The sequence below is a fragment of the Fusarium musae genome, chromosome 10 (genome assembly GCF_019915245.1).
Source record: "Fusarium musae strain F31 chromosome 10, whole genome shotgun sequence".
NCBI classification, from domain to species: domain Eukaryota; kingdom Fungi; phylum Ascomycota; class Sordariomycetes; order Hypocreales; family Nectriaceae; genus Fusarium; species Fusarium musae.
The window spans coordinates 1,304,098-1,316,750 of record NC_058396.1 but is presented as its reverse complement, the minus strand read 5'-3'; the positions used below and the strand labels follow the sequence as shown (position 1 = coordinate 1,316,750).

Genomic DNA, 12,653 nt, shown 5'->3' with positions numbered 1-12,653 from the left:
AAGTTGTGCCAAGCAGCAAAGGCCGACATTCGGAGTAAAGCTCTGGAGGGTGGATGAATTCGGACTTGAGGCCGGAGCCGACAACGACGAATGCTCCGTCACTAAGCAAGACCCGAGATTGTTCCTCACCACTGTATACAAGGGAACATTGAGCACCGCAGATGTTGAATTGTACAGCCAGCAACTCGACATGCATCAACGTCTACGGGCATCGATGGGCGGGGCGCCTCCTCTCTCGGACCAACTTCTGTATCTCATAAACTACAATGCTTTCCGAGGGCTTTTTCAGAACAAAGTAACCCTTTCACAGGTGATGGATCACTTTGTGCTGGAAGAGGGTCGGACTGAGAAGCTGGATGTAATGGCTGGCTTAAAGCGCGATGCCATTTGTGTCGAAGCAGGCCAGGATATACCGCCTCATCTTCGTCCTACAGCCCTGCAATCAACAAGGGCACATGCAACCTGGATCGATCTCATTCCGTTTCCGAAGATGAGAGACAATCTTATCACTCACCATGATCATTTCAATCACCGACTACTTGTCACTGATATTATAGGAGATCTACTGGAAGACATCATGTTCAACAAATATGGAGAGGGCACTGGGCCAAGAGGACGGCGGCTTGTGTCAAGAGGCAAACCTAGCGACTATGCTTCAGATCGGCGCGGGCTGATTATCTGGGGAGAGCCGTACCGTATGGAGAGCTGGGAGGCGACACCTCGATTTCTGGAAAGATGGGGATGGGCTGTTGAAGGATGTCCCGAGCTGATGATGGCAACAAATCATTGGAGAGCATTGAGGGGAGAAGTTCCACTGGTGTTTGAGAGGAAAAATACAGGACAAGTCGAAAATCTGGAGTAATCATAGGAATGGATTTGGCTTTGGGATTTTGTGGAACTTCGAGGTCAAGTCCATTGATGTATCAATGACATCAACCATTGTCATGATTGACAATATGTCGGCTTCGGAAATGTCGTCATTACTTTCGCTACAGCAACAACCTATGAAACAGCCACGATTCTGCTTCTTCTTCGACCATTCAACACAAATTCCAATACCGGTCATCCAAGCCTTTACAGAAATTCTCAAATCCCCGCAAATACATCACCCACTCGTCTCAGCTCTTTGAAACCATGGCCATCGCACGTCAAACCCTCTCCTCCTTCAGACGCGTCCCGACAGTCGCATCTGCGCTTCGATACCAACCTGTGCTGAGCCCATACAACTCTATCCGCATGAACTCAGGCAAAGTCAAGACACCAGTGTCCTCCGATCCTGACCATGGCAAGAACAATCCACCAGTCGCCGATCACTCCGACGGAGCCATGGCCTCGCTGAAGGGCGCACCGGGGAAACGCGACGCGAGCTCGTTCGAGGATAAGAACATGACAGAGAAGGAGAAGAAAACCAACAGTCAGAATGCTCAAGAGCATGATAGCAGGGAGGGAAGCAATGGCGAGGCAGGCCATTTTGAGAAGTCGGGCAGGAAACCCAAGATGTAGAGCGCATGGCCTATTCTTATTTCGTACATCAAAACAATCAAGGCCATCGAAATGAAGATTCCATTCATAGTACATCCGGCCCATGAGTCGTTGTTGAGGTTATTCTGAGTCGAAGCCTGCTGATTGTTACACTGGTGCACGTGATCTTTACAGATTATTTTCACCGTAATGTTGCCGCAAAAAAGTTGACGTTCACGACTCTTTACTCTCAGAAACCTTTGGTCTACCCTTGGCCACCTGAAAAATGTGTGGAATCGTGCCATTCGTCAAAGGCCTTTATGAGGATCTCATGGAAGCCATTGATGACCTCTTCCCAAACCGTTCTGCGGATTCGGCACCGCTTATCAACAATCGCCAACCGTTTCAATTTCAGCAGCCCCATCAACAAGCGTACACCGTAACAGCCCGCCCGGTCGCAGAAACCCATCGCCGAGCGACGGAGCGACTAGAGGTCAGAGCTGCTTCCGCAAGAATGCCCTCACCGCCGAGAGGCGACCCTACGCGATGATCATGAGCGAGAGGACTCAACGCGCAGTCAGCCACGCTGAGACACGATGCAGACAACGAAGCTGATGCAGCGACGCGCCATTCTCTACAATAGACGGCCTTGGGAAAAGAAAGCGATAAATTGGAGCATTGGCGTTCTTTCATGTGCTATTTTACATACCGACCAAAGAAATCCAACGCGAGGAAACCACGTCATAACTTGAACTGCAACATTGGCAGACACCACAGTGTTCGCCCTTACGTACTCCTCAGCTCTCCAGTTCACAATTCATAAAATGTCGACAGAACCCGATAGCAAATTCTTTTGCACTCTGCTCATCAAAAGGATCATACTCGTCCTCTTTGGGTGTAGGCCACATAATCGCCAAAATCTCTCCGCCTTCCTCGGCAGTCATTGCTTCATCATCACTTCCGACACGTCCTATAAGGGCGATGATTTCCTGATTTGACCAGCTCCTGCACATGCGTACCCGAATCAACCCTTGCTCCGCGGGCCCAGTCGTCATACACATCCATTTATCGTCCATATCCTGTGGACAATGGCCAAGCATGAGGTTTTTCATATTTGTGCCAGATAAGCGGATGCGCCATTCTGCGCTGGAGGGGTTTTCGATGGATTTGACGTTTATGCGAGAGCCTGTGAATCTCTTTTGGGTTGTCATGGTGAAGGTTTATAGTGGTTGGGCCTTGGATTCGAGACTTGTGATAATTGAATGATTATGCCTTGAAATATTAAATATGATGGAAGCATGGAATATTTATTCATTTTCGCCGTGACACGCTACATATCAAAGGTGTTTGTCGTCAGCTGAGTCATGCCACTCGCCTGCCTTTCCATGACTCCGCCTCAATAGAGGATCCAGAATTGAGGCAAAGCCTCTTTTGATAACCGACCAAAATCTGACTGCCTAGACCCCCAGGATCATGAATTGCCGTAGCGCTACAATTTCTTAGGACATAAGCCTCAGGCTTTGTTCGTGACACGGGAGTTGGGACAGCATATGACGATTGTATGCAGTACCAACGTACCGCGACTCCATACTGCAATATCAGTGACGGCGTCTGGTTCTAGGAGAGTAGGCTCCAAACTTCTAAGACGGTAACATTGAGGATGAAATGATCTATTGGATGAGCGGCGCGTGGGGACCTGGTTCATATGTCGCCTTTTTCCAGCACCTCAGCATGCCAGAGAATGATACATGTACCGCTGGGACCACCGGTATTAATCCTAGCGCAACCAACAAAGTTCTGACCAAAGTCGACTATAACCTTGTCCGATACAGAGGATATTCTTTGCTTGAAACTCTGTCAATTTTCTAATAGGTTGACTGGCTGATGGGACGAGAGCAGCGGTCAAAAGGCGGTAGTTCTCCGGGACTGAGCCAACCACCATTGTCAAAAGATGCATTTGACCAGCCCTTGATAACAGAATCTTTGCTGGAGCCATAGACCTCCCCATTGTGAATATGTGAGACTGGCGGAGGAACAAAGGTGTATGATTACTTCGTGTCAGATGGGATGTGAGCCGGGGAGCGATCGCTGAGTTGGGCCTTCAAGTCACATGGCACCAATCTTATCTCTGTAGAGGCTCCTGAACTTGCCCCTCGGTATGTCCGAAGAGATTGTTGGCGTACCAAACCTCTGCCATCGGGATAACAATAGTCCTCGGGCCTCATAATATCGCTTCTGTAACATCGTACGTATCGTAGACATGTCGATACCTAAGAGGCTGAAAACAGGGGACCAGGACATGATCTCTTACTCGCTTGCCGTTGATCTCACCCCTGGATAGGCCCAAAGAAGTGATGTTCAGGTGAGCCTTCTGGATTAGATTTGACTCCGACGTCACATCGAAGGTCTTTCGAAAGTATAATGGCCCCTTTGGTGAGGCAATGGGCAGTGTCCCTTGCCAGTCCTCAGTGTATGAGACCCGTCTTGACAGCGACCCAATCAGACCGACCGATTGACAGTTGGTAAGCCAACCATGTAGGATGTAACACAAAAAATGATTTCTCCTTTGGATTTCGGGCTGTCCCTTAGCAAAATGAGGTACCTTGACTGAGAAGTGTTGAAGCTCTGGATTCGAGATTCAACCGTTCAATGCCCGCGCCCCGGCTCATCTGGATAGGATAGGAACTCCGTTGCGAGGCTTATGCATAATTCCAAATGTAAGAGATCACGCGAGGGCGGGTTTGGGTAGCCCAAGGGCCCTGTTGTGGTGCTCAAATGAGACTTGAGAGATCGAGATAGACATGTTCAGATTTTCTAACCGTCAGTTTCACGGAAGGGCAGTTAGCTTTGAGCAGCTATAAGAACTGAATTTATTAACAGTCTAGACCTTCTTGATTGGAACTCAAAATTAGAGTCAGATGAGGTCAGCTCTATTCGTCCCAGGGTGATATGTCTACCACTTTTCGACCAAGTTGATCGGCACTCGGGAGATGCATAACTAATGGGTGCTACCAGGCCAGTGGGGTTTACCTGAACGAAATATCACCGATTGGCTCTCAGTAACTCCACTCCTCTAGGAATAAAATTGACATCGACGTTCCCAGAAACGCTCGAGGCCGTGACGAGTTTACTAAGTTAGCTGCAACCACCTCAGTCTATGCGAAAAAACAGCTTTCTGCCGACTGGATATCGTCAGGTCATTGCATATCAGTTCCACAATGCTGCCAAGTCAAAGATCGAAAAAGAAGTTCCATCACAAGTCCAAGAATGGCTGCTCCAATTGCAAGCGACGCAAAGTCAAGGTTAGTTATCCGTGCGTACGTATCATGCCTCGAGTACTGACCATAGCGTGCCTAGTGTGATGAACTCCAACCGAGATGCACCAACTGCGCGAGGTTTAAGTTGGAATGCCAATATGACATTAATCCAGTCTTACCGGCATCTTCACTTACAGCAGCACCGATCGCCCCGCTGAAGCCTGGACGAGGCCGGCCGCGTAAGAACTGGTCTTGTCAGGGCTCCTCACTCCGATCCAATCTCCAGTCAGAACCCAGCGTGTCACCCCAGCCTCCAGAAACAGAACCAGAGCTGAACATGGCCCAAGCCGAGCTATTGCGTCAATTCATCATCTTTACTGGACCAAATCTCGGTGGTTCTGATGATCCTAATCACCCGATTGCCCAGTTCTGGTCACGAGATGCAACATTGCTTGCCGCATCATATCCTTATCTCCTACATCTATCCTTCTCTCTTGCGGCGTACCACCTGGCATATCTAGCATCCAACATTTCACCGGAAAGGTCACGCTATATTGCCTTGGCTAAATATCACTTCTCTATGGGGTTGACCCAGACAAATGAAGCGTTGTCGCGAATAGACGTCTCAAATTGCGGCAGTCTGTATGTTTCGACTGTACTGGTCTGCTTCTGTGTATTTGCAGCAGGTCCTACTAGGCCTGATGATCTATTCGTGTGTCCAGCCGACGGCAACTCGCCTCATAGCTCTCTTTCATTAGCCCGTGGCACAAGACTTATACGACAGCTTTTTGAGGAAAAGATATTGTTCTCTGGGCTTACGGAGGCGCTCGGCAACGGTAAGGTGCCTCCCGATGACCCCCGCCCAACGTACATCTGCGAAGGCTTCACTCGAGTTGATTGGGCTGGCCCGGTTGAGAAGTTACACAGTCTTATTGTTTCATGTTCACACCTGCGCAAGGAAGACTTTGCACGATCTCTAGAAACCATCGCCAGTATCTACGAAGCCACGTTTGGTAAGGCTGACGGGTCCATCAAATGCCCATTGCACTACAAGAGAGTTCTTATCTGGGTTTACATGATGGAAGATTACTTCATTGACTGCCTGCAGTCCAAAGACTCTATAGCTCTATTGATACTAGCCTATTACGCACCTTTGGTCCAGACTATGAAGAGAGCTTGGTTTATACATGGCTGGGCTGATCATATTCTCTTTGTATGCGATAAGTATATAGCACACGACTATTCTGACTTTCTTCAGTGGCCAAAGGTAGTAGTAAAGGCAATATGAACAAATTTGTGATTGAGACCTTTCTTTCAAGATTTTAGGAAGTTGCTTTGGATATCATATCTATCTCTATGTTGCACCATTAGGGTCCCAGCTCGATCGGATCCCATCCCCCCTTGACATGCTGCGGCACTATACTACTACTATTGTAGAATGGAATAAAGGCCACTATAACCAGTAACATCAGAAAGGCGTCAAAGATATACAGCATTGACTCATTTTCGCTGATGAAACCATGGAACCCTTGCATGAACTCGACTGCACGAACTAGATTTCGTATCCAGATTGCTACCACCGTTCCAGCCAACGCTGCTGTGAAGTGCTGCCACCGAGGACCATTTGTGTCATTCTGGCTCTTAGCCTCTCTCCAGAACCTGTAGACCAGACCCAGATAAACAGCCAAAACTACCAGTTGGAAGACGAGGCCACCCAGAATAACATGATCTCCAATCTTCATCAAGTTGAGATTGCCAGTAACTTGGACGAGACCACCGCCGATCTGTGAGCAGAAAGCCACGATGTCGGTAAGAATGAAAAGCACCGTTATGCTGCATTTTCGATTAGGTCGACCGAGGACACGGCTCTTTAGTCGCCCCAACGTAACGTATATGGTAGCGCAGACAAATACTGGCGCGACGAGAATGAGCATGAGTTGCAACATGAATGGCCTGGGTGAGTTCGGTAGCTGACCAGCCCAAGCGCGGCCATAATATCCAAACGTCTCGCCTAAGTGGACGGTCAGCAAGAGTCGTGTTATCGGTGACAGTGTGACAAGACATACAGATACCACCAAGGATCATAGGGATGAAAAAAAGTCTTTTGGTCTGCACAACACGGACGATATGTATGCATGTTGCAATGGAAAAGCATGCCATGAAGCCATAGCCAGCTGCAGTCGAAGGTGTATATGGGTAGTAGAGGACTTTGCCATCCTCGAACTGGACTAAACCCATGATTGTGAAAGGAGGGCGGATCAGAGTGTTCAAGGCAAAAATGAAGAGGGAGAAGTACAAGATCCGTTCCTGTCATCTTATAGCTGGTGCCCTAGAAAGAGCCTTCGCATTGATATTGTAACTAGTCTCAAGCTGATACACAAAGTTCCCAAGAGGTGGAGTGCAATTTGGTCAAGCTGTGCGAATAATCAGCGATTGGTTACGATTCCCCCGAGAGTCGGACCTCCGGCGGTAGTTGCACGGACTCCACCCACAATGAATCATGTTCAGGGCGAAAGGAAATTGATAGCATGACGTGTCCTTGGCAATAACAATAATTTGCTGACGGGGTTTGGAAAGGAAAGGCCGGTAGTGGATAATAATGGCTTGTTGCAACCCACATGACGTAGGGAGGTACACCAAAACACATGAAGGCCAGGCCGTTCACGGACACGCAAGGCCCTTGGTTCAGAATGCGAAAAGAGAGGCGAGTACACGGGAATGCTAGAGCAAGCACTTTCCCTCCGTAGGGTCCGAGAATCCCGGTAGTTTGTGTTCCTTGCCAAGCGAGACTGAGATTGCTATAAAAGAGCCGATTGCATCCAGAAGAGGCGACAAACAAGAGACATTTGCGCACTGATTTTACATCAACTCAATAGAAAGAATGCGTTTGTTAGCACTTCTTTTATGTTCAGCGGCTCTTGCGTCCCCAACAGAGCCGCCAAGATGTAAGATTTCACCGTTCGATGCGACTTGGCCTATCGAAACCGAGTGGGCAGCGTTGAATAACTCTATCGGTGGGACTCTCATCAAAACACGCCCAGCGGCATCTTCCTGTTACGAGACGAATCCGTTTGATTCACCCCTGAACTGCAACATCGTTGAGGCCAACTGGACTCAGTCGACTTTCCATGCCAACCTCCCCGAGTCGATTTCATCCGCATTATACGCCAACAATTCCTGCCTACCTCCTGGGGCTCCGGGTTACAACAAAACGCGTGGTTGCCATCTCGGTGGATATCCAAGTTATGTTGTAAATGCGACGAGCGATGAGCAGATCGCTCTCGCTGTCAAATGGGCATCAGACCGAAACATCCGCATCGTTGTCAAGGGAACTGGCCATGACTTATCCGGAAGGTTTGTGTTTCATTGCCGACCCGAAGCTTTAAACAATGGCTAACAATATTCTTACAGGTCTGGTGGTGCACACTCTCTGTCCATTTGGACTCGGCACATGCAACGGGTCGAGTTCGATCCGAACTGGAGAGTACCTGGGACTAATAAGACAGACACCGTGCTCATCGCCGCAAGCGGTCTCATTTATGGTGATGCAGTTGGTCACGCTCTCAAGTACGGCCACGTCATTGTCAGTGGTAATGATGCCACAGTTGGCTTGGGAGGGCATATCCAAGGTGGTGGTCATGGCCCATTGTCCAGCACCTTCGGCTTGGCCGCTGACAACATATACCAAGTGAGAGCTGTAACGACTCAAGGCCACATACTCACTGCCGATGCCACACAAAACCAGGACCTGCTCTGGGCCATTCGAGGGGGTGGCGCGGGACAATATGGTATTGTTACTGAATACGTGCTGAAAGCTTATCCCGCGCCAAGTGTCATCGAAACCGGTTTCACTATGTCTCCAAGTGGTAACAGTTCAGCTGCATACGAAGCGACCTGGAACGCTTTCTCAGAGTTAATGCGCCTGCTCCCTGATCTTATGGATGCTGGCTTAGCCGGTGCGGCGGTAGTACAAGGCAATTACAAAGCCGGCGTCAGCATCAACCAGGGGTTCTATGCCTTCAACAAGTCAAAGACAGCCACCGAAAAGTTGGTTCAGATGGCTATCGACAAGATCAACGCCTTTGCTGGTAACGACAGTAGCATCTTATCTATCGTCGCTTCCAAAACAACTGTCTATCCTCGATACAAGGAGTTCTTCGAAGCCTTGAATGCTGGAGGCTCAAACCAGGCCGGAGCTTATTCCATGCCGTCCAGTCGACTTCTTGGCCGCCGGGAGACATCCGACATGAACGAGAAGGTGCTGGTTAGCTATCTCAAGCGGATGCTTACAAACTCTGACCCGGAAGCATCTGGTATGGCTGTCATCGGCTTGCAGGGTGGACCGGGTCCTGCGGAAACGCCGAAAAGCATGCGAGGCGCGCTTCTACCAGCATGGCGATCAATCTATCTCCATACCATGAGCTATAGTCTGACTCTCGACAGTACTCTTACACCGGCAGAGACACTGGCGAAAGGAGCACGTGAGCTTAATGACTCTAAGGAAAAGCTCTGGCAGGAATGGGCGCCAGATACTGGAGCGTATATGAACGAGGCAAATCCCTATAATCCGCATTTTAAGACGGACTTCTACGGACCATTCTATTCTCGTCTGTTGGAAGTGAAGGAGAAGTATGACCCTACTGAGAGTCTTTGGGTTTTATCTGGAGTCGGAAGTGATGCTTGGGACTATAGTCTAGATACAGGCAAGCTTTGCAGAGGGAGTTAAGTTACCTATGGCTATAATCTCTGTTGCATCTGATGCTGCTTCAGTGAGACAGATAGTCGTGACTGTATATTTATGACCAATATACCAGATACTAGATAGTGTAAAAACATAGTAGGCGGAAGCTCTAAGTTAGTATCAGTACATTGAGATAGCAATACACTTGCAACAAAGTGAGAACAGTTTACATCTCGAAAGATATTTGATAGACATAGACGATATGAACAGCTATTTAAAACATTATAGAAATTTTCATATTTGAGTTAGTCTTCCTGCAGCGATGATTATAAATCAACATCAGTATCCGGAATATGTCTGCGTCATTGAGCGGGGTACACCCAACATCTTTTGAAACTATCATATCTTCAGTCAAGAAACGCAGAACTTCGAATAATAAACAGATAAAGCTACATTTCAGCATGGGTAGTGCTTCCCGCTATGTTGAGCTCGCTCAGAGCCTGATCGAGCATGGTCCCCGCAAGACAATGCAGACATCCCGCCGCTTGCGGGCCGTTCACAACCATACCACTATTGTGGATACAACTCACGGAGTATTTGTCTGGGAACATGACAGCTTCCCCACTATCTATGTGCCGGCGATTGATGTGAAGAACGCGAAGCTGGCTGATAAGAAGAACATCTCAGTGGAGCTCAAAGAGAGGGCCGCGATAGCTCAACTCGTCATCCCAGCCCATGATAGTATCAAGGAGGCAAAGGTGGACAATGTTGTGCACTTCTTTCAAGATGTGACCCTTGGGGCACTTTCTGATATGGTGCGGATTGAGTTTCGCAGTATAGGTAAGTTTTCGAGTATGACTTGACGGCATGGTTTGCTGACGGATGGCAGATCAATGGTTTGAGGAAGATGAACCAATCTTCGTCCACGCGAAAGATCCATTCAAGCGAGTTGATATACTTCACTCCACGCGTCCTATTGAAGTTAAAGTCAACGGCAAAACAGTTGCGAAAGCTACATCATCCATGCATCTCCTGGAGACAGGCTTGCCGACTCGTTACTATCTTCCACTGTCTGCTGTTGATCAGACTGTCCTGTCTAAAAGCACCGTCAAATCCAAGTGTCCATACAAGGGCGAGGCCGAATACTATAACATTGTGATCGACGGGAAAACCTTTGAGAATCTGGTTTGGTATTATAATCACCCAACTCTCGAGAGCGCAGCGATTGCACGACTGGTCTGCTTTTACAACGAGAAGGTTGATATTATCTTGGACGGGGAGCTCCAGGAACGTCCCAAGACCAAATTTGCATAGCCTTGCAGACGGGCAAACATGCAAAACCGAGATGAAGTATAATTCATCTTTCACGATGGTCATGGTCGAATATTGCCGCCGGCCTGTTGTTAATATCACCTAAATCTTGGCATTGATATCTATGCTCCTCCAAAATTAATTGAGACATTTCCGACTCCTAAATCTGTGCACCCCCAACTCGAATATCCTCCGTTTCTGGAACAATGGTGACACAGCATGTAAAGTAAAGCTCATTCCAGTGCACGGATAAGTATTGTGAAGATCTCGATGATGCCAGTCTGATGAATCACCGAGGCAACACGCACAATATGATACAGGGACAAGTCAGTGAATAAGAAATTACAAGTGAAACCAACGGAGCGGCTCAACAACGCCCAAGACATTGTGCCGCATTTGTTTCACCTTCTATGACGATAAGACTGGTCCCAATGAGTCTTGTAAACCACGTTTCCACTGCAGATGCTTGTTTCCCCGTGCATAAAATATTGAGACATTGCAGGGGTAGCGTCAATACGAAGCTCGTGCTACCGACCCGTATTTGCTGGCGACGGTAATACAGAAGTATATAATGAATCAGCAGTACGGTTTTCGATATGATCTGTCGCACATGGAGCAAAAGCAATTTCTTTGACGAGCACAAAGGGTCAGCCACATGCCGGGGTGATCAACCAGTGTTTAACAAGAAACAAAGATTGCCGTGGCTAGGGAGTTTTGCTCCGAATTGTGACATTGGAGACGATACACCGGCGGACACAATATCACAGCTCATTGGCATCTGTCCTTTGTGCATCATTCCTGGTTTCTATAAGCTGGATTTCTTTCTATGCTAGGTTTCAGCATACCGGTCTGAGAAATTCACGTGCTCGTGTCTTCTGCCGCACGGGAACGGTACCCAAGTACCCGTAACACGGTTTTGGGAGCTTGTATCATATTCGCGCATCATCAAGGATCATTCCATGGATACAAGCTGGATCATACGTTGTAGAACAAGCATCGATCAATTACCGATTTTCGTTGTCAAGGCCGAAGCGCCAGTCCCCAGCCACCAGGAACTAAAGAGACCGGTGAGCGAGCGGGGAACAGTAGGTACAGTACCAAGCAGGCCAGCTCACGAAAGTATCATATTCATGAACTAATGCTGTGCTTTTCAGCCTCTCGATAATTCGCAGAATGCGATTTATTGGACCGGATGTATTATTCTGCATATAGCCGTCAATTCCTGGGATTCAGCGCCTAATCGTGCTTATCTCTCGATACGATATGGCAGACATCCCTGGCTCGTGCGGTGAAAAGAAGCCCGCAGACCAGAGTAAGCTCAGACCTCAATAGGGAAGCTAAGAAACAGTCGAGATCTGGATCCCGCCTGTCATCTACCGATACCACATCATCCTGTCGCATGAAATCGTCTTTGCCGTTTTCAGCCTCATTTTGCCCGCATGATAACTGTGAAAACCCGGTGTCGATTGGCTCGCCTCCCACTAGACGTTAGTGTTGAACGATTTCTGTTTCGCCACACATGAAAGATGGGCGGGTCGTCACTCGGCAGAAGAACGGTGTGCGACGGAAGATCTGGGTGCTGTGAGACATAAATCTTGATTGGTCTCGGTGAGTATTGGATCGGTATTGTGATGAAATTGTATGCGATATGTCGTCGTGTTTTGCAGATTGCGCTGTGATTGTTAGAGTTTGTTTGACACTTTGACAGCTGGAGCATGCGGTTTGACATCACATTCATCACGACGAGGGGAAGTGGCTTTGCCTCTTGTTGGTGGCAAACAAGCGTTCACGATGAAGGATTGCCACCACATTCGCATTGTGGTAAGATAGGCTACTGTATGTACTGCATTGTCATCCGACCATGAACCGAGCGGTCAAGAAGAAGACACCAGCCAAGCTCAAAGCCTAAACAGAAGCAAATTCTTACAGTGAGTGATTCGTGC

At 48.3% G+C, this 12,653-nt stretch overlaps 4 protein-coding genes across 4 annotated transcripts; 3 read left to right on the top strand and 1 right to left on the bottom strand.

Annotated features, from left to right (window-relative positions):
• Positions 1–1,134: 1,134 nt before the first annotated feature.
• J7337_012609 (uncharacterized protein) lies at positions 1,135–1,503 on the top strand (the record flags this gene model as incomplete). Its single annotated transcript, XM_044830121.1, has 1 exon — positions 1,135–1,503. The coding sequence occupies one exon, from the start codon at positions 1,135–1,137 to the stop codon at positions 1,501–1,503; it is 369 nt and encodes a 122-aa protein (XP_044675037.1).
• Positions 1,504–6,085: 4,582 nt separating this feature from the next.
• J7337_012608 (uncharacterized protein) lies at positions 6,086–6,956 on the bottom strand (the record flags this gene model as incomplete). The annotated part of the gene is made up of 2 exons (XM_044830120.1): positions 6,086–6,729; positions 6,785–6,956. 2 exons carry the CDS (start codon positions 6,954–6,956, stop codon positions 6,086–6,088), a joined length of 816 nt encoding a protein of 271 aa, XP_044675036.1.
• Positions 6,957–7,599: 643 nt separating this feature from the next.
• Positions 7,600–9,444, top strand: J7337_012607 (uncharacterized protein; the record flags this gene model as incomplete). Its single annotated transcript, XM_044830119.1, has 2 exons — positions 7,600–8,072; positions 8,130–9,444. 2 exons carry the CDS (start codon positions 7,600–7,602, stop codon positions 9,442–9,444), a joined length of 1,788 nt encoding a protein of 595 aa, XP_044675035.1.
• A 416-nt stretch (positions 9,445–9,860) lies between these two features.
• Positions 9,861–10,713, top strand: J7337_012606 (uncharacterized protein; the record flags this gene model as incomplete). Its single annotated transcript, XM_044830118.1, has 2 exons — positions 9,861–10,239; positions 10,289–10,713. 2 exons carry the CDS (start codon positions 9,861–9,863, stop codon positions 10,711–10,713), a joined length of 804 nt encoding a protein of 267 aa, XP_044675034.1.
• Between the last annotated feature and the right edge of the window lie 1,940 nt (positions 10,714–12,653).